At 42.4% G+C, this 27,036-nt stretch overlaps 1 protein-coding gene across 9 annotated transcripts in view; it reads right to left on the bottom strand.

Moving 5' to 3' along the window:
- Positions 1-515: 515 nt before the first annotated feature.
- arhgap12b (Rho GTPase activating protein 12b) overlaps positions 516-27,036 on the bottom strand; it is a 73,610-nt gene continuing 47,089 nt past the window's right edge. For 2 of the 9 annotated variants that reach the window (XM_074621542.1, XM_074621543.1), the window contains exons 3-19: positions 18,085-18,357; positions 15,616-15,756; positions 15,389-15,469; positions 13,646-13,768; positions 11,266-11,340; positions 10,849-10,910; positions 9,372-9,453; positions 9,078-9,200; positions 6,859-6,963; positions 6,657-6,755; positions 6,385-6,487; positions 6,175-6,294; positions 5,963-6,061; positions 5,065-5,142; positions 4,809-4,943; positions 4,556-4,661; positions 516-2,226 (exon numbers count right to left, since the gene is read on the bottom strand). In XM_074621542.1, the coding sequence (XP_074477643.1) occupies positions 2,052-2,226; positions 4,556-4,661; positions 4,809-4,943; positions 5,065-5,142; positions 5,963-6,061; positions 6,175-6,294; positions 6,385-6,487; positions 6,657-6,755; positions 6,859-6,963; positions 9,078-9,200; positions 9,372-9,453; positions 10,849-10,910; positions 11,266-11,340; positions 13,646-13,768; positions 15,389-15,469; positions 15,616-15,756; positions 18,085-18,357 (1,980 nt within the window). In that variant the 3' untranslated portion in view covers positions 516-2,051. Of the gene's footprint in view, positions 2,227-4,555; positions 4,662-4,808; positions 4,944-5,064; positions 5,143-5,962; positions 6,062-6,174; positions 6,295-6,384; positions 6,488-6,656; positions 6,756-6,858; positions 6,964-9,077; positions 9,201-9,371; positions 9,454-10,848; positions 10,911-11,265; positions 11,341-13,645; positions 13,769-15,388; positions 15,470-15,615; positions 15,757-18,084; positions 18,358-23,904; positions 24,176-27,036 lie in introns of those variants that run through there. The other 7 variants (XM_074621551.1, XM_074621544.1, XM_074621545.1 and 4 more) reach the window with 7 other exon arrangements.

Raw genomic sequence — 27,036 nt, 5'->3', positions numbered from 1 at the left:
AGCTAAATGGAGGCTTTTCGTTCAGCGCTGCCTGCAAAGCAAGCAGCTTTGCTCAGCACTTGCTCGGCCTCGTGCTTCTTAATCAAAACTGGCACCGTGGCAATTACCTAATTAGACATCAATTAATCCACACCCTTCAGGTCCGCAGCCACGTTTGACCCGCGGAGTAATGACAAAAATGCCTTCAAAGAACGGAGAAATCAGATTAATGGAAGCCGAGCAGGCAGAGGTTGCGCCGCATTTGAGAAATCTCCAGAAATATACTGCAGTTCATTTCATAATTAACAGGTAGGAATATAATTGATTGAGACGTGAAAGCTTAATCACTCAATTCAATAACCAGGATATCAGTGTTGAGTAGATTAATTCAATTCAGTAATTAAAGGCGAGGGAAAGGTGAAGCTTTAGTTGATTGAAGGTTAAACAGCAGACTCACCTTCTCTTTCTCTTTATCGTCTCCATCCGCCGGGAACATTTAGCTCCACATTCATTCGGAACAGAGAATATACACACTCTTTAGTTTGTCTTTTTTTATTAGACATAGCAGTTTCACAAACAGCAGTTAGCCTGAAAATTACATTCAGAATGTGCAGCTGAACCATGCGCAAACACTCCAGGTACACCTTCAAACAAAAGTAACAGTCGATCGTGTGTTTGTTTTTCTTCGCAATCTGTGTATTGTGTATGTTTTAATTCAAATTTGCTAAATCAAAATCATCTTCCACTAGTTCACCATCAAAGCATACATACCTCAGTCACTATAACACGTTTTAACAACTAGTTTCTGTCTCTGTACATAATGCTCTGAAAGTTTTTTTTTTTTTTTTAAAGGCTCCTCTTTGCATTTTAACACCCATACGCTCCCATACATCAACCTGTGAGATATTCTCAGTGCCCTCTCCCCTTCTCTGAATACTCTTTAACGTTAGCTTAGGGTGATGAGAAGGGTCGTCACGCCGACACTCAGACAATTCGTGTCAACATTGGTAACATTGCAGTCCCCAAGAAATGTTGTTTTCCAGTAACACCAGGACCTCGGTGGCGTTTTCCTGCCACTGAATAAAACCAACATTGAAGTTGATGAAGGAGCACAGACGATGATGACCCGGCAGTTTTAACGGAAACTTTACCAAAAGCACGCAAGACTACACGACAACACAGTTTGTACAAAGTGGCAAGACGAGGATGCTTCTGCTCAGGTTTTATTCCATTTAGGGTTAATTCACTCACACACACACAGACAGACGGAGGGTTTGTCCTCCCCGTCATTCAAGTCACAGGACGCTCATGTCACAGGGTTAATGGTTAACACTGGCTGGAAGGAGGGGCGGCAGGGAGTGGGAGGGGTGATGGTGTCGCTAAGGTAAGTTGGGGACACGATCTGTAACTCCAGTTCATCCAAGTGCCAAAAGACAGTCCGTTAACGTAACACTGATTATTTATTTTTTCCCCAACCTGATCAGGGCTTATACATCACAGACGAAGCTCCACGACACAGAAAAACCAGTTCAGATTCAGCGAGGTGATGAGGTCGCCGGTTTTGGCTATTAATGCCACAAGCCCCCCCGCCGCGATCCACCAAAGTCCGGTCGGCTTCCACCTGGGAGGCGAAGGGTGCCACCGTTTTGAATTACTGGCCACGGGGATCCAGTGTATGTGAAAACACCTGAATACTCAAAAATCCACCAAAAATCACACGGACGTCACCACGTCATCACTCTGAAACACTGTCCGTTTGTCCGGTCCCGCTATACTCGCAGCAGGAATGGCAACTGAAGAAGAAGAAGAAGAAGTAGCGGGTGAAATCTGTACACCTTTTTTCTTTTTTTTTAAATTCTTCTCCAAAACTTCTGTTAAGTGCGACCCTTTTCGTAAAACTGTCCTGTCAATGAAGGTAAATTCGATTTTTTTTTATCTCCCAACTGCTTGGTCCACAGCAATGTTCAGTTCAGTCAAAGAAAAGGAGGGCGGGGGGGAATAGGGTTAGGGTAAAAGAAAAAGAAGAAGTCCGCGTTTTGAAAAAGCCCGGCATCCTATTTCTCTGAGTGCCTCTACCTGCCGAAGATGCTTTCGTACTCGAGCAGTATGAGCTCCACTATCTGGTTCTGGTAGACCATGTGGACCGCGATGTTGCCCGTCTCGGTCTCGGGCCGGAGCAGCGTGGGTCCGAACACGATGGCCACGCTCTGGGTGGTCATTCGGTTGGCCTCCCCGTGGTCAATCACCCTAAGGAGGGGGAAGAAGGAGGTAGCACATGGGGAGATTTAAAGATGGAGAATGTGTCATGAGGGGCTTTAGGTGAGCGTCTGTTTGTTTGACAGCTCAATGCAGCTTCGGGGCTTCATCTAGAAAAACAACATTACACACATCTTCAGGGCCCTCGCGACACACACTCACACACACATACCCTGTAACGGTACACAACGCTCCAGGGCTAGAGCATAATAGCCTTTTTAAATAGAATCTACATCCTTGCATGCAGATGCACAAAACAATAACATATTCATGGAAGGGGAGAAAAAAAAAAAGGAGATTAAATCCGCCCGCTGATATACGTAGACCTCCATACACTGAATGTCACGCTATAAATTTCCTCAAGAAACACCACTTCATAGGTGCTGAATTACAGCAAACACGGCGCCATATAAATGCAAATTGGAAAACCTAGGCAAATGTCATTGTGAACATATGGTATTGCCACTGGCTCCGGTGGGCTAAGAATACACGTTAAACCGGGCTGTAGTTGGTTGTTTGCCCACAGGCTGATCAGCGCGAGGATGGAAAGGTAAACACGGGAGAGTCAGACAGGAGCCGGTAACATATCCTCGGTGCCATTTATGATCCGAGTGCATGAAACTGTGGAGTTAATGTGAACAGGTCGGACGTGTTGTCGAGGCAGAGCAGACGCGGGTTTCCAAGGGTGCTCGGGAAGGTTCTCAGGAGCTCAGGCACCCGAAGGTAAATGTGAGTGGACCATATCAGAAAAACAGTCACATTGTCCAATAAAGATCAATATGGGAATTCACAGTCTCTTTTATTATCTGACCTTCCACAGAGATGTAACAATTTTGCTTCACATTGTGAACTACAAAATGGGACTGGACTATAGACTGTATATATAAGAAGTGGACGTAGTCACCGTGATGTCACCTGTTGGTTTTGTGGACTGCGCTTTTGAAGCCTCGAGCTCGGCATTTTGTCGTTGCCATCTTGGTTGTTTTTGCAACCAGAAGATGAGACGAGACGAGAGGGCGGAGCTAAGTACAACCGCACGCTGAATAACACATTGTTTGGCGTCCAAACTTTTTTAAATAAACCTTCATGAAGTGAAAACACACTGTGAAAGACCGGACAACGCAGTGGTAGCAACCTGTCAATCACAAGGTAGCCACGCCCTAAAGCATCCCCTGCTTTATGGTCTATTTGACTCTAAATGGGACCATAATTTACTAAATGAACATCATGCTGTATTGAAGAAGACTTGAAACTAGCGATTGAGACCATAAACTCATGTTTACAATGTTTACTGAGGTAATAAATCAAGTGAGAAGTAGACTCATTATCTCATAGACTTCTAAACAATTAGACTTCTTTTTGCAACCAGAGGAGTCGCCCCCTGCTGGCTGTTAGAGAGAATGCAGGTTTAAGGCACTTCAGCATTGGCTTCACTTCTCAGACCCGGAGGTAGCCCGCTGGACTGGGCGTGAAACAAATGCGCAGTAAGTTTCCAAACAAGGCTGTTTGCAAAGGTAGTTCACCAGTAAATATTTTCTTTGGTAATGATTTTACTCTACTTACAAAACTATAACTATTAAAGTTAGGGTACCAATTCTTATTAAGTGATAAGATGGATGTTTTGACTGATCAATCTAATCTAATATATATATATATAATATCTAATATTATACGTATATGTGTTTATGGATATAGGTCCCAGGCAACTCGCTTTGTTTGAGGGCATGCCAAACGAGCCACTAGGCAGGTATTAGGCAAATGTGTGACTTGGTGATATCACCACGTTACGGAGGAGAAGGCGGGACTTCAAGTAAGGCGGTTCAGGAGCAGTGTTTCTGTAGAGGAGAGTAACTCCCTTTGGTGTGGACTTTGTAACTTTGCAGAACTTTTAAATGCACAAAAAACGATATAACACACTAAAGGAAAAGGGAAAAAACACAAAAGCATAATAAGTCCTGGTTTAAAATGTTCAAAATATAACAACCAAAACAAAATATAATCAAATAGTTAAAAAAAGTTCCTGATTTAATTCAGGAAATATCTGATTTTAATCAGGAAGTCAAGCCTAAGAATCCAACTGTCAATAAGTATAGAAATTCAACACACAGCCAAACAGTGCTAGTAGAGTTTGTAAATGTCATATCTGTCAGGACTATCAGTCTCAATGAAGGGCTCCTCATGCCTTTATTACTGCCAAAGAAAGTATGTAATTAAGATATAATAATAATATGGTTGGTAAGTAGTTCTTACTTATGGATGTAATATCTAAAAGACCTCATTGTGTAAATTAAGGAGATTAATAGCAGTTGTTTGCACTTACCTGCGCAGGTGTTCGAAGAGGCCTTGCATTGTGTCGTGGTTGGGTTTTGGCAACTTGTTTATTAAGTCTTTGATTGAATTCACTCGCTGCTTGTAGTCGGAGGATTCTGCAGCACGGAAACAGACGGTCAGTGAATGCACGTGTGCAGAGCACCATCTTGTGGCCAAAATTAGGAAAGAAAAATGCTGCACTACTCTAAAACACCTCGTCATAGAATAGTGGTCCTTTGACACAATGAATCAAGTTCACTCACTGATGGATTCGACAAAGTCTTCGAAGGATCCGTATGTGAAGAGAGGCTCGGGGAGCTCCCTGAAGAACATCTTGAGAGCTCCGGTGGTGACGTGGATGTCCTCCCACTTGCTGTCGTTCAGATCCACCTTCTCATCTGATGGAGGGGTTGATGGAGGGAAAGGGATTTAACGAAAGTGTACAAGGTCAGTATGTGTCCCACAAATGTGAACCGTACAATCCCCTATAAGGGAGGTAGCGTTTTAGGCGAGTCCTACCGTGATTGACAGCAAAGCGGAGCTTCTGGATGACCGCCAGGTTCCCGCTCACTCTGTACAAGCCGTCAATATCAAGACCTGCATTAAAAGGATGAGGAAGAGGGACAAAAGCAGAGAGTGGAAATTAGACACTGGTGGTCCTGACCAGTGTTGGGTAATGTTACTTTTAAAAGTAACTTGTTACATCACAACATTAAAAGTAACTTGTTACTTTACAGTGTTAACCTACTGAGAAAAGTAACCCCTTTGTGGTTCCTTGTGGATGTTGGTTATATTGTCCAGCAGTAAGCTTACTTTTGAATGTATTGACTTTCAGAATAGAATGGATGAATAGATCACACCTATGTATGGCATTTAACAAAGCGTGTATGACTATTTCAGCCTTCTTTCAGCTGCGTCCTCGACTCCGGCGGTGTGAAACGGACTCGAGATCAAGTAAAAAAAATAATATAAAAACATAATTCAAAGCGGTAAACACCCACAGCATAAATCCAGCTGTCCTTCCTGCATTTGGCAGTTTAATTGTGTTGCTTTCAGCCTGGATTATGACTTAGACTTCTATGTATTTGTGTAATATTATCATATGATCTACACACCAGGCTCTGATTGGTCAGTATGCGGTGCTTTTATACGAGTTGATCTCTTATCTGGAACGTAACCAGGTTAGGTGTTCAACATAAGTTACTATGGTGATCTACCCCCGGTAAAAAGTGAACCACCGTCGTAGGACTGAAAACCCTGAAGGGTTAACAATTGAAGTTTCCTCGCTAAATCGCAAATCCTGCTTCGTGGTACAGGCCTCTGGAGCTCTCGTCTACAAACGGTAATCAAAGCTGGACAAATGCAACTTGTTATATGCGTTATATACACACATTTCTGGCCTGAGTTTTGATCATACCTTCGTTCTCCACGTGGTCGATACACATTGTGACAAAGTTGGGCACTGATGTGTTCTCCCGCTGGCACAGACTGGTCAGACTGCAGCCAAACACCTGATCTGTGAATCACCAAACACACAGTCATTTCTAAACTTCCACCTGTCTGGTGCTGCTGTGACATATTTAAACACCGGCACACGATATCCACATCAACTGTGTTCTGTCTGGATACCTTTGATGTATCCCTTGTCTCTGACGGCCTGGTAGGTGGGCCGACGTGTCAGGAACTTCTTGAGCTTCAACCTGGTTTTCTTCTGGTCTGATGAGTCCATACTCACAGAGGTCTTCATCACTGAGGAAGACAGGCAGGATATGAGTGTATTTCTTACAATAATAAACACATTTACAGTATGTTGTAGGAACGTTCTCCGTCGGGCCTCACCTCTGCTCTTCTTGGAGTCCCGGTGGTCTTTCTCCTTGTCCTGTTTCTCAGCTCCTGGAGACTCGGGCATGTCCTCCTCAATGGCCTCATCTGACTCCCAGGCCTGGACAGGGAGAGACGCACATAATATACTGTTAGATACATTCAGATTTAAAGGAACTATCCCTTTAAGGCTCATTTGTTCCAACCAACTGAAGAAATGAAACTGAGGCAGCGCAGATAAAAGGGATGCATCTGCTCTAAGGTCAAACTTGTGACAGATGTCTCCTCACATGTGTGTTGATGGTCTCGGTGAGGGCCCGGTACCAGTCGTTGATGACGCTGTCGATCTCTGACTGGATCAGCAGCTCCGTCCCTTGACGAGTCTTCAGCTGAGGGAGGGAAAAGTCAACATTACTTTGTGACCACGTTAAAAACAAAAGCGCAGGCTGATCTGCGGCGAAACCGGACAGCGGATCCACTGAGTTTCAGTACCTCGATGACGTGTTTCTTGCTCGACTTGTCCTTGGAGGCCCAATCCACCGACCCCCCTCGCAGATCAACGGTGAACTCAGGCTTCGACTGGTTGCCCCCAAACTTCTGGAATCAATGAATCAGCATGAGGACACAAAGATAATAACAACAGGGACACGTCGTTGTTTCAGGAGGTTTGTTAAAAACAAGAAACTATTTGGGATGTGTGTGCTTTTAAAGGTAGGTTCTTAAACACTGTGAATGTCATTGTGGAGCTCTTCATGAACACATCTTTAGTATTGAGTTACAAGAAAAGCAAAAACACTGTTAGTTGTTGTTATTTATATAATGTGCATATACATTATTTTGGTTAGATTCTCAATGCAAACTTAAAACACAACATTCAAGCCATTTCAATGACTTTCAAGGTGATTTTCTCCTGTTCAATGTAGTTTTTTGCCAGAGTAGTAGCTGAATCCTACAGAGTGTAATTTATCATTTTAAGTGAACATTATGAATGTTTGTGATAAACACTGTTAAATCTATATGATAATTGTTTCCATTTTGTTTGTGTTTCAGCAGAACCATTATTATCTAATCTAATCTGACTTCAGACCGGTGTGCTGCTGTTCTTCCAGGTTATCACTCATCTTTATAGAAATCTAAATGGATATGTTTTTGGAGTTAGACACAGGTAAAGGGGCGTCCTTGTTGCATGTCTTTCCCCCATCTGTCTCTCCGGTCATCTCTCTATTATTCGGTATCTAAAAAAGGCAGAATAAAAAAAAAAAAATAGATCCGCACACCAAATGGATTTTTATTGCTGTAACGTTCAGGATAAAAACAGATCGATCCTCTAAAAGTCACAGCAATGAAAAATACTTCTAACGGGAGCTATTTGGTGTGCGGGTCTATCTGTTTTCATTCTGCTAGTTCTTTCTTACATCCAGCACCGATCCTATGTGTGTCTTTCTTATTGTTTCCTATCTAAAAAAAAAAAGGCATACAACACAGGGACTTCATCATTTTCATGTTTTCTTGCTAAATCAAGAAAATGAATATACTGAAGACTTTTGAAGCTTAATTTCATCTTTCCATCCAAATTAAACTTGCATTAACTGATTTTTTAGCCATTTAAGGGAATTGAAACACGCTGCAAACACAACACTGACATACTATATAGTATATTATCACCATATAAAGTTATTATGGTGAACATGTTAGCTCAACTGTTGCCTATTTACAACTCCAGCAGATGCAGAGCGACAGTAGCATGCATTTGGAGTCGTGTTTGTTTCCGCCTGATTAAAGGAGAACTACACCCATTTTCAAAGTTCATACATGTTATTCCTATGGTCTAAGACAGGCCAAAAAATATGAGTAAATATGAGCGACTCTCCAAAAACTAGAGTGCTAAAACTCAAACTTTGAGTCTGGAGCTGCTCCAAAGACAATGAATAGGGAGAGATGTTCTAGATGACACTGAGATCACCCAGGGGAATATTCTGAGTATATTTTTTTGGTTCACAACTGAGAACACTACAATAGCATGAAGCTCATTTAGGTACAAAAAAGAAAACACACATTCTGTGGGTCTCCCATTCGTTGTCTATGTAGCAGCTCCAGACTTTATACACTATGACATCACAAGTTTGAGACTTACTTGTCTGGTTTCTGGCTTTGAGAGAGAGTAGCGCATGTTCACAAATATTGATTGACCTTTCCTCGGCCATGGAGATAACATATTGGAATTCATAATTTAGGTGGTGTTCCCCTTTAATGTATGTCCAGTACTCGCTCTCCTTATAGCTCTGATTTGGTCTCTACCAACTACTGAGGCCTCTTTAGCTTCGCCTTAGCTCCACTATGCTCACTGTAACAGCGCTGTAGTTATCAACTGTGTCTGTCTGCTGTTTGGTGCTGAGCAGGTGGGTTTATCAGCTACCTGCTGCTGCAAACAATGCTGAGATGAGACTGACTGGCTGTAAAATTTGATCTATTATTAAATAAAAAATATTGATTAATGCATCTTTTTTGCATTGGATCAGCTAAATCAAGCTTTACACACACACACACACACACACACACACACACACACACACACACACACACACACACACACACACACAGAGACACTAGTGTCCCTGTCAGCTAAAGCAGGAGTGAATAAAAGAATGAAAGACGAGCAGGAGGAACAGCAACACATGCAGAGAGATGGAGAGAGAGGGGGGGGGACATACAGCGGCAGCCTGCACAGGCCTACAGTTCACATAGGAGACAGCAGGACGGGGCTTGACTGAGCGTTTCCAGTTGCTAAGGAGAGTGAGGAGCAGCTCGGGGATGGAGCCGCTGCGGTAGTACGACTTCAGGAAGGAAGAGGAGAGGAAGAAAAGCGATAAAACTGAGAGAGAGGATGACACATTTCGCAGCACATGTGGCAATGAAGACAGGAATGAGGAAGAGAGAAATAACACATAGATGAATGGAATGCCTCAGAAACTTGACGGAAACATGAGGGCTGATGGGAAACGTACCCAGCTGGTGCTGCCCCCCTGACCCTTTGCAAAGAGCAGGGAGGAACCCTGCAGCACCGTCCACGACGAGGTCCAGTTCTTCCTGTGTGACACAATAAAACAAAGACGTTAAGGGTATAGCAATTGAAAGGCTGACACACAATCAAACTAAAAAGTCTTTCATAAAACATGGGGATTTATACCTTACATTTTTGGAATCAAGATCTGATAACGTAACATCTTGAATTTGACATATACCAATGTACCTCTTAGAGATAGACAGGCAGGTATGTCTGCATTTCTGCATGTGGGAATTTGTATTTACACTGATCAGCCATAAAATTATGACCACCTGCCTAATATTGAGTAGGTCCCCCTTTTGCCGCCAGAACAGCCCTGACCCGTCGAGGCATGGACTCCACTAGACCTCTGATGTTAAGCTGTGGTATCTGGCACCAAGCCGTCAGTAGCAGATCCTTTAAGTCCTTTAAGCGAGGCGGGGCCTCCGTGGATCGGACTTGTTTGTCCAGAACATCCCACAGATGCTCGATCGGATTGAGATCTGGAGAATTTGGAGGCCGAGTCGACACCTCGAACTCGTTGCCCTCCACATGATGTAAAAGAAAACGTGATTCATCAGACCGGGCCACCTTCTTCCATTGCTCCGTGGTCCAGTTCTGATGCTCACGTGCCCATTGTAGGTGCTTTTGGCGGTTAACACGGGGTCAGCACGGGCACCCTGACTGGTCTGCGGCTACGCAGCCCCATACACAACAAACTGTGATGCACTGTGTGTTCTGACACCTTTCTATCGGAACCAGCATTCACTTTTTCAGCAATTTGAGCCCCAGTAGCTCTTCTATTGGATCGGACAACACGGGCCAGCCTTTGCTCCCCACGTGCATCGATGAGCCTTGGGTCTGGGTCTGACCCTGTCGCCGGTTCACCGGTTCTCCTTCCTTGGACCACTTTTGGTAGGTCCTGACCACTGCAGACCAGGAACATCCCACAAGAGCTGCAGTTCTGGAGATGCTCTGACCCAGTCGCCTAGCCGTCACAATCTGGCCCTTGTCAAAGTCGCTCACATCCTTACGCTTGCCCATTTCTTCTGCTTCCAACACAAAGTTCAAAATGTTCACTTGCTGTCTAATATATCCCACCCACTGCCAGGTGCCATTGTAACGAGATAACCAATGTTATTCACTTCACCTGTCAGTGGTCTTAATGTTATGGCTGATCAGTGTAATGTATGCAGGTAATTTAATTTATTTTTGTTATTATTATCATTTTGTAAACTATCATTTTTGTTATTATCTACACCGAGGGCTCAGAGTTCATGGGACTTGAAAGATGTAACCAACTCATTTTGGAAAAGTGATGTATTATGTTCAAAATCAATAAAGATATGTGAGAGAAAAACAAAGACATTCAGGGTCTCTCATTTCAGACAAAAGCTCATCAGGATTTTGAAAAAGTAAGTTCTATGTAGATCCATTACCTGACTTTCTTTCCATTCTCTGTGATTTTGGTGACATTTAGGACTCCGCACTTCTCTGAGGGCTGAGGAGACACAGACGCAGATAAGAACCTACTCAAACACATGCATGAAAACACACATACACACACACTGAAGCTTGAGAAGCAAATGGGTCAATGTTGGAGGCTGGAAGTGGCTGTGCTGCTTGATGTTATGTCCAAATGTCACCAGCAGAGGGCGCCCTAACACTGCATATTTGCTGGTATATTTTTTTAGCGTGGTGTTAGATGTGATGTAGTTAAGATGTGGCATGCAGAAGATGAGAGGAACCAAATGCTGGGAGAGTTTTAGAAGATGAGGAGAAGAGACGTGTTTGTGTTTGGATGCGGGTGAAAGTGGGATGATGTGGTGCGATGCAGTGCGAGCTGGGATACTAACAGTCGAGGGGTGCTTAGGAGATGAGGGGCAGGAGTCAGAGTCTGGAGAGCTCTGCTTGGGCGCCGGAGCACACTCCTATCGACAAGAGGCACAACATGATGAGTCGCTAATAACTACCGGCTAACTACGAGACACATGAAGAAGACAAGTCAGTCTGAGGTTAGTGAGGAGAAGAGGATGGATCAGGGAACCTGGAGAGGAATCACAAGATTGTGTTGGATGTTAGCGAAGGTCATTAGAAGATAAGGAAGGGAAGTTAGGATTTAGGGTTAGAAACAACATGCGTTAGAGGTTCTGATAGGAGTTAATTCAGAGTGAGAGATTCATTCCAAGTTGCTGCTTTCCTTCCTGTTTATCCAATCCACAATAAATCAGACATATTTGATTGAGTGAACACGTGGCTTTGATTTGTCATGTGTATTCTACAGGACACACTGGCAGTGAATCAAAACGGATCATGTGTTGTGATTAGAGAAGGGACGGGAGAGCGGAGGCTCTGTGTGGTACCAACTTTATCACGGTAAAGAGAGAGACGGAATCTCCTCTTGTGCGAGTCGGAAGTGAACCGCCAGAGTTTGAAAGGGAACTGCAATGAAACGGCCACAGAGTGAGTTAGCCTCCAGTATATTTACCTCACTCTTTAAACTTTGTGTCTAATTCAAACGCCCCCCCCCCCAATAAACTATGCCACAGAGTTTATTAACCGTTACTCCAACCAACCAAGGCATTTGAAAGATCTGAGGATTTATGAGGCAGTATGACAAATAATAATAATCTGTGGGTACACACATTAATTAGTTTTAGTGTACGCTATATTTAGAATGTTTTTTACAGCTTCACCTCGCCGTCAGACAGCCCTGAAGCTGTTATCTATGCTCTCTTTAAAGTCACTAGACTCCATTGACAAAAACAGTTATTTAACCTTGCAGAACACGGGAGTTGCGGGTCTACCGCTAAAATTTCTGCTATTGTCAATGGAGTCTGGTGACTTTGAAGAGAGCATAGATAACGGCTTCAGTTCCCCGTCGGAAAGGGCTGTCTGATGGCGAGGTAAAGCTGTGAAAACATTCTAAATATAGCATATACTTAAAAGAATATTGATTTTTTTTTAGGTGTCTAAAATCGTTACTCGGTACTCCTGTCTGTTTCGCCAACCGACCGTCATCTACTGTAGGTAATAGGGCTGGGCGGTATGGCCAAAATCTTCTATCATGATATGATAAGTAATTTCGTATCTCGAGAACGATGTATATCACGATATAGCATGTTTTCCGGTAATTCAATAAATAAATATTCTAAATGAAATAACCACATGGTAAAACCTATTTTCTATACTCCTGTGCAAATTAAATGCTTGACAAAATGAAAAGTATCATTTTAAGAAATTGAGTGCAAAATGAACATAACTTTGAAGTGAAATTATAGAAAAAAATAAAATAAATATAGTTCTAGCCTATATTGCGATAGAAACAATATTGAAAAATATACACGATAGACATTTCATCATATTGTTTTGATGATATATATCGTCATATTGCCCAGCCCTAGCAGGTGATTCACTGACTATGGCCAAAGTATCTCATACAACCCTACTTCAAAACATTCAAACTATCCCTTTAAGGGTTGTCAAATATAACACAAGTGACAGGTGTCAGGACAAACTAATCTGAATAATATGCTTAGATTAAATGCAGTTTTTATTTTGTGTATCTATATATAATATATAGTAAAGTTCAATATATTGCTTTATATATATATTATAATATGGGCCCTATATTGCCAGGAGAGTCTAGCAAAAACACTGCAGTTTTTCTGGAGCTTGACTCGTACCAGGGACTAAAAATCGGAATATCTTGGCCTCCGTTGCTTCAATTTAGAGCATTTGTCCCTCGTAAAGCTCATGACTTTATAGGAGTGCATTACTAACTCACTGTAGCACTCTTTTAAGACATCTTGTCTGCTGTAATGGATCACCTTGCTCAGTGGAAGTTAGCTTGCAACCTGAATCTGCACAGAAACTAGCTGGAATTAAATGCAACACAGAAACTTAAGGTGGGTTTTCACTAACATCACAACAACATGTTGAAAATCCCTGTAAGTAAACCTGCTTTTCACTTGAATAATACATCATCCTTTTGTCAAGATTCCAAAATAAAAGAGACAGATTAATCCAGTGTAAGCCTGTTCCTGTGTTGAGCTGAACGCGTCATTAGTACTCGGGGATTAAACTCGGTGCCAATAAGACAGGTAATGGAAAGAGTCTGCCAGGAAGCCTGCAGCAGCCAGAGCGCCTGTTTCCACGCCGATCAGACCCAACGGTCTACGTAACCTCGTTATTGGTTCTCACATTTCCAATCCTGCCGTCTTCACCGTGTCTTACCTTGTCGTTGAGATCTAAGACGTAGGTGCTGTGTCTCCACTTGGTGAGGACGATGGGATCCTGCTGCTTCCTCTCCAGACTGCGACTCTTGGGAACCTCGCCGGACTGAGGGGAGATGTTGTACTGCAGAGACAGAGAAGGCGGCTTTTAGACATCACAGAGTTCTCCTAGCACGCCCCTTAACTATCTCTCCTCTCCCCTACCTCTCCTTTAACTGTCCACAGCACCATTGGACAAAGAGGGCTTCTCTTACAGCCCATGCATTGTCTTCAACAGTCTACTGAACGCATCCATGTCCGCACTACTGTCCATTCACTGTGAGAATGGACCGCTCTGTTCAGATCGGCTCCCCAGATTAGCAGGTAAAGAGCCAGTAATAGTCCCGTCACCCGGAGTTCAACTCAAACTTGGCTCCGGCGGGAGCTCGCCAGACACTCATCCTCTTACATTAACAGGACCAGTCTTAAGTAAACATACCAGGAGGTGTCGCATTTAAGTGTGTTACTGGGTGGTGGTATTATTAGGTGATGTAATATGAGAACGTTTTCCAGGTTAAAGAGGAGGAGATCATTTTAAATGAGGTATGATTTTAGTCTGTATATAAGAAGTGGACGTAGTCACCGTGACGTCACCCGTTGGTTTGTGGACTGCCGTTTTGAAGCCTCAAGTTTGGCATTTTGGCCTTAACTTTCATGAACGGAAAACACACCGCAAAAGGGTTAAAAGTTCTAAAGCCGGGGACACGCCAAGCCGACGTAAAAGAACTAGCGGCGACGAATGCCGCCTGTTGAGCCCGCCTCACATCGCCTTTGCCATGGCCAAAAAGTTGCACTTGAACACACCGCAAACACTACAGCTGACGGCCAGTTAGCCCGTACGCTCTGCACCTGCGTGAGAGGAAATAACTCTCCGCAGGCGGCGGTAGTCCGTATTCATCATTCAAAAAAGGGAAACCGGAAGATCGAGGACGACGGATATACAAGCCGTTGTTATGATACGTACATGAAACAAAGCTGTGTCTGCCGACCATTCACACCACTTCGCTTCATTCCAGACGGCCTTGTCGTTGAGAAAATATCAGTGTATTGGAATGATCAGATGAGATGAAGATGAAAAAGGAGAACGTTGGCTCGCTTTCCTCACTTCCGTTTATCTTCTCCTGCACTTACCCATTTAAGCTGAACAGCCAATCAGTGATTTCACTCACCGACGAGTGCTGCTGCCAATTCAACATGCTGAATCGACCGAAAAACCTCAGAAACAGGCAGACTAGAGCCGACGGTGCGGGACACACCAAAACTAGGCCAACGGACGCTTACCGACGGCCCCAAACTGTTTGGCGGCCGACTGTTGAGTTGGTGTGTCAGGGCACTAAAACGAAAACACGTACAACGCCGTGGTAGCGACCTGTCAATCACAAGGTAGCCCCGCCCTAAAGCATCCCCTGCTTTATGGTCTATTTGACTCTAAATGGGACCATCATTTACTAAATGAACATCTTGCTGTATTGAAAAAGACTTGAAACTAGTGATTGAGACCATAAACTCATGTTTACAATGTTTACTGAGGTAATAAATCAAGTGAGGAGTAGGCTCATTTTCTCATAGAATTCTATATAATCGGACTTCTGCTGGCTGTTAGAAAGAATGCAAGTTGAAGGTACTTCAGCATTGGCTTCACTTCTCAGACCCAGAGGTAGCCACCTGGATATGATGGATGTAATAGTTCATAGGATCATCTTACCCTAGGTAGTTCCCATTCTGACCTGGACCCGTCAGAGCTGTAATAGTAGGGCCGGCCTTGTTCATCCACATGTTTTATCCACTGCGAAAACAAACACAGTCAGAACTCAGCATCAGAAAAGGGAAAACCGGCATATTTGATGCAGATGTAATTTGCAGGGGTGGTAGACAAACTATCAAAGACTGTGATTTGATCTATAAGCTGGCTGGTTAATGAATAGACCGCACCTTCTCCTGTGTATACTCGGAGACGTAGAGAGTGTGTCCGTGCTCATCCAGCTCCTCGGACCAGCCTCTAGGGGGCGACCCGTACTGACTGTCGGACTGACTCGAGTGGGTGCTGTGACAGTTTTCCTCTGAGGACAGCGGCTGTGGAGGACAAAGAAAAACAGACGGAGGGCTTAATGATACAGGTTTTACTAGCGGACACAACACATGACTCATGAAGACATTACAACCTTTCTACTTTATTTAAGTATGGAGGCTTAGCTAGCCTAGCAGTGACGTTACAGAGACTGGAAACAGTTAGCCTGGCTCTGTCAAATTGTTGTTGTTACACTTCAGTTTTTGTGATAATTAATCAAATAAAATGCAACATAATGTGTTCATAAGTGAGCTAGTTGTTTCTTCCCGTTTCCAGTCTTGCTAAGCTGAGCTGAGCTAACTGACTGCTGTCGCTGGCTTCATATTTACCATAAAGACATGAGAGTGGTATCACTCCACTCATCTAACTCTCGTTAGGAAAGCTAATAAGAAAATTTCCCAAAATGTCAAAATAATCCTTGTAAAAAGATTATTGTTCCACCACAGCTACATCATTAAAATGTTGCTTACACAGAGACACATTTGTAATAATTAGGCTGTTACTAATGATTATTATTATTATTATTATTATTATTATTATTATTATTATTATTATTACTACTAATTTATTATTATTAAAAAGTAGCACTGTGACATTTGTTTAAATGCAAACATATTCAGTTTACATTGATAAAACAGAAAAACAAACACATTTCAGAGGCTGGAACCAGCTTAAACATATTAATCAAATATCAAAATGTATGTTGATTAACTTTCTGTTGACTGACTCATCAATTCAGCACTGATTATATTCCAATAATACTATATACAGTCTATATAATTAGCCATCCTCACTCTCCCTAACATACTACTTCAATAAACCAAAGCACCACACGGGGGCAGTGTTGGATAGATAGGCAGGAAACTACAACCTGACAGGAAACCATCACTTCCCCATATCAAAGGCACTCTTGTTTCCCTACCTTCAGTAACAACCACAACACCATCATAAAGTCATTTGAGGTCCACCACACCTTCACCGCAGCCTGTTGATTTAAGACTGACTGACAGAGAGTCCATTTACAAACAGCTTTGACTTTTTCCTCACATCTAAACTAAATACCTGAATGTTGTGTTTCCTGTGGGTCTAAAAGGAGTGATTTTGTTCATGCTTGTACGGAAACCCTGAGAGGCAAGTGAGAAGAAAAAAAAATATCGTGGTGATCCATTTTCAAAGTCTGATCTAAATTGTTTTCTCTCCTGAGTTATGACTTAAGAACAGGAGGGTAAAACGTTTTACCAGGATGATTTTAGTAACTTTTCTATTTCATCTGTGAAATAATGTTGCCCACCAGACGCTGAAGGTCACCACTACCCTGTGTTCTAAAAACGACTAAAAGCATTCATGTTTTCCTCCAGGTGAGATTTTGCAAAACAACCTTCGGTCAGTCATCTTTTTCAGTAAAAGTAATACATTTTTGGAACGCCCTACCAACGGAAATAAAAATACAACCTGACTTTGAAACGTTTAATAATGAAAAGGTGAAACACTGGCTGAAACTAAACCAAACCTGTGATCACTGATTACTGATTGGGAACATTCATATGTAAATTGATTGTAATGTAGTATTATGTGATTTTGTGTATGATGTGGTATTATGTATTTTTATTTTTTTCTTAAAAGCCTAACCAGGGACCAAGGTCTGCAAATTAGCAAAGGTTATAGAAGTCCTATATACATTGCATCAGTTGCACTTTAATTCAGTGTACTGTAACAATGCCTACATGTATTGTCCCTGTCAAATAAATTAATAAATAAAATAAATAAATGCATTTACATAACTTGCTAACAAACAATATATGTACCTTATGTTTAGAGTGTATGGGGGAATTAAACCTCAGCTGGAAGAAAACATGAATGATTTTGGTCCCATTAAGAACATGAGGTAGTGGTGCACTTCAGCCTCTTGTGGCCGGAATGAGCATTACAACAAACACTTGTTTGAAAGAAAAAAAATTCCTATCTGCCAAAACTTTTACGTTTTCACGGATGAGAAAAATGCAACTTAGAAAAATGATCCCGGAAAAACTTTTTTTTTCCCTTAACAGATGAAAAATAATGTAGGGAACATCGAAAAATGTTCCTGGCAAAACTTTTTTTCACATGTTCTTTAGTAATAAACACAGGAGAGAAAAAACAATTTAGATCAGACTTAGAAAACGGATCACCAGAATTGTTTTTTCTCTCTTGCCTCTCAGGGCTTCCGTATGCTGCCCAATTAGAAGCTTTTAAACAGAAGTGAATAGTTTCGCAACAATTAAATTACTTTTTTAAAAGTGTTTATACCATACAAGACAAAGAAATGTCTTAAATTGGTTTTAAGCATCCCTCACCTCACTCTCCACCGTGCTCTGGCTGTCTCCCCGCATACTGCTGGTGCTGCCGCTGGCGTCCCTGGTGCGCGGTGGCTTCCAGGTGCGCTCTCCGGTGGCCCGGTTGTAGTAGAAATGCCTGCCGCTCAGGTCTTTGTGGGTCTCCCAGTCGCCCAGGATGTGGAGAGGGGAGCTGGAGGGGACGGGCGGCAGGCTGGACTGAGAGATCTTCAGCTCCTGGAGGTTGGTGTAGACCGGCGAGTCGGACCGGCCCTGGCCTGTAGGGGATGTTGTCTGGTGGAGGAAAGGAGAAAAGAAGAGAGGTCAGATCATGAACTTCTCCAGAGACTTTATGAGTGAAAATTCAAATGATGTTTCAGGAATTCAATAACCAGAAGGAGCCCTGAAATCCCTCCAGAGTCTGCCGAGGTCTAAGTGTCTGTAGGAATGTGGGTCCTGTCCAGCACAGAAACCGACAGCTATCACATCCTGGACTAGAGGACTGAGGAATGTAACAAGCTGAGCTGTTTGTCACAGTTCAAATCACAGACGTGAGTGCACATTTAGCTGCAGAAACAACAGACCTGCTATACATAAAACCCAACTTCTCTTTCTAAGAGCATGAAGGTGAAGCAATGAGTTACGAGTCTCTACGAAAGTCTGCACGGCAGGATGCAGCCGCTGATCACATCACATGTGGCCCGCAGATATTTTAAAACCACATCAGTCTAATCAGGTCCTCAAAACAGATGGATTCAGCACAGTTACAGAATCACTTATCTGTCCACTCAAGATACCAGAGACTAACATAAAGGGCTACTGGTAATAGCATGCAAGCTTTACGTATATAGCACTTCTCAAAATAGAAGTCACAGAGTGATTTACAGGAAGAAGAGAGAGAAGGCCGTAGACGAGACAACAAATGAAAAGAAGCACAATTAAGTGTAGAACACGTAAATAAAAAGGTATAAAATCCAGATAAAGTCGAGAAAAGCAAATGGATTTTAAGGTGCTTTTTAAAGATGGAAGTCGATTTGGCTTCTCTGCAGTGTTGGAATGTAACTAAGAACATTTACTCCACTACTGTACTGAAGTACAATGCTGAGGTACTTTACTTGGGTATTTCCATTTTCTGCTACCTAATATTTCTACTCCACTACATCTCAGAGGGAAAACACACATGATATGCTTTTATGATATGATGCAGCACTGTACCACTGATCTACCCAGTAGTATATAACAACAACAAAAATCTAAATTGACGAAGAACTGCGATGTTAAAATGTTTTTTTAGAATAATATAATTTTGTATAATACCAATATATAATAATACAACAATTTGAAAGGAGCTGTTCTGCATTATGAGTACTTTTCATTATGATACTTTCAGTACACTTTGCTGATAATACTGCAAACTTTTACTTTTCAGTAGCATTCTGAATTCAGGACTTTTACTTCCAATGGAGTATTTTTAGACTGTGGGATTTGTACTTTTACTTAAATAAAAGATCTTAGTACTTCTTCCAGCACTGCTTCTCTGAGGCTTTGCGTAAGTCTGTTTGTGATCACCTTTAGTTCACAGTTCAGAAATTACAAATACAATGACCCGCAAGCTGTACATTATCCTGCTTATTACACGGCTACTTACTTGAGAAATCAATATTTTGACACAAAAACAGTCCGCCAGAGTCCCACATCAGAACTGTGCCCATAGCAACGGTCTGTTATACATAGCAACGGTCTGTTATACATAGCAACGGTCTGTTATGAAGAAATTACAGACCGCAGAACGCCGTGATTGACCAATCACAATCGAGTATTCAACACAGCCGTGTAATAATTTAAGTTATCACCACTATTATCACAACTACTATATCTTTTGTCATGAGGACTGGGAGGTAAATGAGGTAATCCGAATCAGAAATGTTGCGCTTGCCAGATGATATTATGTTTTGTGATACTGCATCGATTCTCAAAATCACTATTGATTTTTTAATTCATAGTTTACATACACAGACTGTTGCTTAGATTGCACAAAAAGTAGTGCTATGGTGTTGGATGTTACAGGGACTGTGATAAATGCAAATGCAGATCCCACTGTTCTGATTGCATAACAAAAAGTCAACTTTTTTTACTCAGATTTTACACACATGGTGGTGTGTTCTTTATACTATGACAGTTGGAAAAGCAGAGAATTCACATGGAGCTCAAACTTTATGTTGGAATCACAAATAACTCTTTTTCACAGTAGATAACACTTTTAAAATCCTCTAGACAGATCCTAACCAGACAGATAAGAAAATCATTATGGTTAAACATGTCCATTTTCCCTGACATGCTGCAAAAGACCTGCAACCGGTGAGCAGATAGTAGAAGTTCAGTACCATGACAGGATGCATGTTAGAATTGCATAAAAAGGTTGGTTAGAAGATAAGAGTGAGGAAACAAAGCAGAAAATGCATTATGCACGGCAGAGACAAGCTAAGAGGAAGTGGAAGGGGAGATAAGATACAGCCTACTTTTTGAGCAAGGGTCTGGTGTCAAGTGTTGATAAGGTGTATGAGGAAAACGAAAGAACAGTGTTACTAATTATTAAACATTCGCACATTTTCTATCTGTTCAAAATGTACCTTAAAGGGAGATTTGTCAAGTATTTAATACTCTTATCAACATGGGAGTGGACAAATATGCTGCTTTATGCAAATGTAGGTATATATTTATTATTGGAAATCAATAAACAACACAAAACAATGATAGATATTGTCCAGAAACCCTCACAGGTACTGCATTTAGTATAAAAAATATGCTCACATCATAACATGGCAAACTGCAGCCCAACAGGCAACAACAGCTGTCAGTGTGTCAGTGACTTGACTATGTCTTGCCCCAAACTGCATGTGATTATCATAAAGTGGGCATGTCTGTAAAGGGGAGACTCGTGGGTACCCATAGAACCCATTTACATTCACATATCTTGAGGTCAGAGGTCAAGGGACCCCTTTGAAAATGGCCATGCCAGTTTTTCCTCGCCAAAATTTAGCGTACGTTTTGGAGCGTTCTTTAGCCTCCTTCGTGACAAGCTAGTATGACATGGTTGGTACCAATGGATTCTTTAGGTTTTTGTAGTTTCATATGATGCCAGTGTCTTCTGTCTAACACAAGTCGCGTTAATGTGTTAAAGAAATTAGGGCCGTTTAAACGAATTTGCGTTATTATCGCGTTAAATTTGCCAGCCCTAATTAAACAGCGTGCTTTGTGTTGAGATCAAAATGTTATTCCACATTATAACTTCAGGGTGGCAATTTCTAATTATACTTGACTGGACTCGCTGCAGTTTGCTTTTCCAAGTGACAAAAACTAACCACAGTGAATAAACGTAATCACAAATGTGGCCCCATGTCAGCGCAGACACACTTCAAAGACAGTTTTTTGAAAACTTGGCAGCATCCGAAGGTCACTCCACAAAAGCCAGAAAGCTACGTTACCATGGCTACAGCTCAGAGCATATAACATTGTTCTGAATGCTTCTGAAAAAAAATATATTTGGGGCGTTTGGAGCAAGAGCAGAGTGTGTGAGACTGCTGCCAGCTTTGTGTCTCTCTGGAGGAGATCCAGCACCAAACATTGTGTAAAACACAGAGCGGATAAAAAGGAATAGAGCAGATATCAGAGGCTGTGCCAGCACCACACCTCCCCTCTCCTCTCTCTGCTTGTTACAGGTGAGGAACACTCTTCAGTCAGACGGTTTGAACTGTTCTCAGGACACAGATGGGACTTCCTGCCGTTCTTGGAATAACAGGAATGTTTTTCACATTATTTAATATCCTGCACACATGCGGGAGCAGAGGAAAGGATTCGGCGGCGCCCTGCTGTTTTCAGTTAGGTTCGCCCCGCTGTTTCTCGGTTTCAGTCCAACGCGCGGCAAGTGCTCGAGCATGAACCGCTGAGAGATGATGATGGTTTGGCTGAACTCGGGTTCAGACTCATCAGTTACAACCAGGGTGGAGCCGGTGTGCCGCAGCTTTAATTGGGTTTTTAGGGAATAATGTGGTAAAGATGAAATCTAAATGCAGATGATTTAGTGAGGCTGGGACTCGGGGACGCTGAGGTATCTGGACTTTTATGGATCAAGCTCCAGAGATCCTCAATCGAACACTTCCCATAATGCAATACTGAGTACGGTTTTTCATTATGGTCACATGGGTTATTTCCTCAGACTTGACAAAGCTCCCTCCAGGGCCACAGAAGTCCTTATACAACCGCAGCACTCCCTGTATCGGATAAATGGATCTTAATGCGTAGAATCTGTGGAGTTCCCCTTTAACACACACGGAGAAACTTCCACTGGGAAGCTGCTAAATAGAACCCGACCAATATCGATATGGAGGGTTAAAAAGAAAAATCCTATAATGACGTGAATCATTTGATATTTGTTTTTAGCCATGCCAGCAGCATGGCTCCAGGGAAGGCAATGACAGAAACCCCATCCAAAAATGACCTCTAGTAACACTATCGAGCAGTGGGTCCCTGTTTTGTTTGTCTAGACTGCCTGCCAGTAAACATGAATATAAACGATGCAGGATTTGAAATACTTTATAAATGTTTGATGAGGAAGGAAATGCATTGAACACATTTAGATTTCCAGGATACACCCGATTTGTTTTGGTGCGTGACACTGACCATAAACGGAACTTTTGTTTGTTTAGAATTACAAGAAAAGGGCAGGGTATCTTTAACTAGACAGGTCATTTAGACTTGGCTAAAAGGTCGGATCTCAGTTTAATGTTAAGACCTCTAAAATAAACACATATCATAAGGAACGTTTAAAAAAAAAAAAAAAATCCTTATAACGTGGTTAACAACAGTTGAAAAATAAACTTGTTAATGCTTTCTGGTGGACAAACTATTTCATGGAGGCTACACTTCCGCAACGGTCTGTCGGTCGGGACGGCGTTATCAGCTGTAACCGCCGTATGAGAGCAGTGCAGAGCGGTGGCCGTGAGCTAGCCAGTGGGGCATGCTCACATGCACTAAAAGCAACCACAGCCTGCCCGACTATGTCAACAAAGCACAAAGAAGCTCTGATTACAACACACACAGAGGGAGAGACTTCATTCTCTGCTCTGGTAGACATTACTCCTCTATAGCTTTACATAGACAATAGTTGTTTTTGATGCTACATTAATGCTCTGGATATCATCATAGAGCACCTTTAATGATTGATAAAAAATACGCCGATGGGGATAAACTAAAATGGGCCAAAAACATCGACCCTGTCAATATATCACTCAGGCTCTAGCACTATATCTTTAAGTCTATATATCTTATCACTCTTTGTAAAGAAAAATAGCTGACTAACTGCTCCCTTGAGACTAAGCAAAATAGAAGTGATGTCAAGAGACAATGGGCGCCCTCTTTTGCAAAAAATGGGACTGTTCTGTCTCCGATAGAAACGCAATGTGACCATATGCTGAGAGAGAAGTCCAACACAGCTCTTCTACAGTCAATGTTTAACTGAACTCAACATCAAGTGTTTTACTGGCAGACTGCAGTCAGTTAGTATCTGCTTCTCTCTCAAACTGGCAAACTTTTGTTAGGACCACATTAATCCTACCTGGAATTCAAACTGAACAAAGCCGGCAATGCCTGCCGAGTGTCAGATGGAAAGTTCTCCAGCTATAAATGGACATTTTGAAGGAAAATGACACCGGGAAATCAATTGTCACGGGACATGAAATCCATCTGTTGGCAAAGCAGACGCCCCCTGTTCTATATGAATCTAGTGCAAACACACCTGACATGGTAAAAAAACATCACATATTATGTCTCATTTCATGTCACCTTGCGTCCGGGGCTGCCCACAAACACCTCGTCATCATCCTCGCTGGCTCTCCTGTAACCTTTGAATACACTGAATGCACGACGCATGGCGATGCACGGCGGCCATCAAGTGTGACAGCTGACCCCCCCTGTGGCTTCACCTCCTTCCAGCACGCACACACACACAAGCTCTATTATCTCTTCCCCGTCCTTCTGGCTGTGTAGCGGTCCAAGCTGAAGGTAGGAGGGGAATTTGATATCGACTGTGACAGAAGCGAAGGGGGAACCGGAGCTGTTCTACCTCACAAACACGCAGCGCGCCACACACACACAAACTCATCTGACACAACAGGAAATGGCACTGAAAAGTCAGAGCTTCCTCTATCAGAGCTTGCGTTCTGTGTGTTTGAGTCAAACTGGGCACTGACAGACGTGTTGACAGACAAACCGGGTCGGGCTCTATATTTAACCTGGCCGCCACACTCAACACACCAGAGCAGAGAGGAAAGATAACACCACTGTGCAATGTCCAGCTCTCATCTTTCACTTTTATTAAAGAGTTTTGTTTGCACAACAGTGTATTAGCAAAGGTGTTGCAGCTACAGACAAAAACAGCAAGAGGAAGGATGACAGAAAGGGATGTAGCAGAAATAAGATAACCCACAAGTTAGGGCTGAGATAGAGAAGGGATTATTATAAATCATACTATGAAAAGGAGAAAGCTAGTGTCTATTATCAGCTTCATCACTTCCCTGAACATTTTGCAACACGTGTTGTAATTTAACTAAGATCTTTCAACAGCACAGTTCTTTTTTTTTCTTTTCTTTGAAACACGTGTTTTACAGACATATCTGATTTTGGGTTGCTGTTTTTTTGTTTAATCACTAACAGGAAGTTTAAGAAGCTGCGGACAATAAATGCTAGTTGATGCATTTCTAGTATTTTAGAGCCTGGTTGATACGGAATTTCTGAGGTTTTAAAAATAGGATAGTCAGCAAGATGTGTCAAAATGACTATCTTTCTTTCTTCTTTCAGTTCTTCCTTTAACATAAACACATGTGGCGGCATGCCATACTGACATTTAGAATTCCCCTAAACTTCTACCATAAACTTGTCAAAAACACAAGACTAACAGCAAATATATCAGTTTATTCTAAACAGTAAACTTCACTGAAAATCTAATTCAAGTGTGATTACTAATGAACAATGAAAATATATAAAAAAAATAAGAACAGACTCACAAATTGAATCACGATTGATCGCACATTTTTTTTCTGTTCAAAATGTACCTTAAAGGGAGATTTGTCAAGTATTTAATACTCTTATCAACATGGGACTGGGTAAATATGCTGCTTTATGCAAATGTATGTATATATTTATTATTGGAAATCAATTAACAACACAAAACAATGACAAATATTGTCCAGAAACCCTCACAGGTACTGCATTTAGCATAAAAAATATGCTCAAATTATAACATGACAAACAACAGCTGTCAATGTGTCAGTGTGCTGACTTGACTATGACTTGCCCCAAACTGCATGTGATTATCATAAAGTGGGCATGTCTGTAAAGGGGAGACTCGTGGGTACCCATAGAACCTATTTTCATTCACATATCTGGAGGTCAGAGGTCAAGGGACCCCTTTGAAAATGGCCATGACAGTTTTTCCACGCCAATGTTTAGTGCAAGTTCGAAGCGTTATTTAACCTCCGTCGCAACAAGCTTAAAAACCGCAAGTTGCGTCAATGCCTTAAAGAAATTAGTGCCGTTAAAACAAATTTGTGTTAACACATTATTATCGTGTTAACATTAATATCAACAGATTGAAATCCAAATAAATAGTATTTTATTCAAAACATATAGTTGGCATTCTGTACTGCAATATCTTGTACCACTGATCGATACCAGCAGATACAGGTCTATCTGATCTGCGATCCGATAATGGATATTATCAGCTCACGCAGCTCTCATAGCAACAATCAACAATGAAGAAACTCAACTTTTTACATCATTCATTCATATCTGTGGGATATGAATCCTTCCCACAATGCACTGGCAGTCTCTCTCGACGTCTGCCTGATAGTGAATCTCTCCTCACTTTACTCTCAGAGGCAGATTCCTGGCTAGTCTGCGGTGAATGAGATGTGGCAGAGAGCTGGGAGGCAGGGGGATCCAGACCCGGGGTCTGTGACAGGTAATTAAAAAAAGAAAAGGGGCCCGAGGGGGGCGGGAGGTGTGTATGAGGGATGGATGGAGTGAGAGATAGAGGGCAAGAGAGAGGGAGAGAGATGTACTGTTGAATGCAGAACAGTTTTACAGCAGCAGCCTGTCTGCACGGAGATGATAAATGAGTTTCAGACTACAGGCCAGTGCGGTATAGAATCCACACATTAGAATGCATTATGCAGCCTGTAGTGTGTGTAGGCACACCCAACATGGAAATGTGCGATTAATTCAACTCGTGGGTCTAATGGAGTATGCGAAGGGAAAAGAACTGATGAGAATTGGCTCGCTAATGGAGCCCTATACGATTATGCTCTGCTGCGTGGAACACAGCTTATAACCATGTTGGGAATACTACTCTCTGTTTCCCCTTACCCCCCCCTTCTCCTGTCCCACTGGGCTTGTACAATCACTAGAAAATGCCTCGCACCATAAATTATTCTGTGTGTAAAGGAAGCGCAGGTCGGGGTGAGGGCAGCGAGGGGATGAGGGGCTGTAGTTGCACCCCGAGTCCTCTAGGTGTCTCTCTCGGGTTGGGGAGGGAGTACCGGGGAGCAGGGGCTGCTGGGTGAGTGGGTGGGAGTCTCCATCAAATGCATCTGGCCATGAGGAGAGTAGCGTGAAGGGGGGGGGGGCTTTCTTTCTCTCTCCGTGCACACATGGCAACCCGCTCTGCAGCATCTCCACGCTGCACTTTGACACATTAGTAGTGTCTGTGCAGCAGGGTGCACATAGCCGGACTCACATATATATACTACACAGAAGCATCATTCTATCTCACTGCAGCTGATTCAGAAACTGCTGCTTACTCACAACACTGCTGCTGCCAGGATGTTGACAGAGACAAAGAAAGTACATTACATCAGCTCTCCAGACCTGGCTCCACGCTGGCTTCTAGTTTGTCACAGAATAGAAAATCTTAATGCT

The sequence above is a fragment of the Sebastes fasciatus genome, chromosome 21, assembly GCF_043250625.1.
Source record: "Sebastes fasciatus isolate fSebFas1 chromosome 21, fSebFas1.pri, whole genome shotgun sequence".
NCBI classification, from domain to species: Eukaryota; Metazoa; Chordata; class Actinopteri; order Perciformes; family Sebastidae; genus Sebastes; species Sebastes fasciatus.
This window is presented reverse-complemented; position numbering and strand designations above follow the sequence as displayed.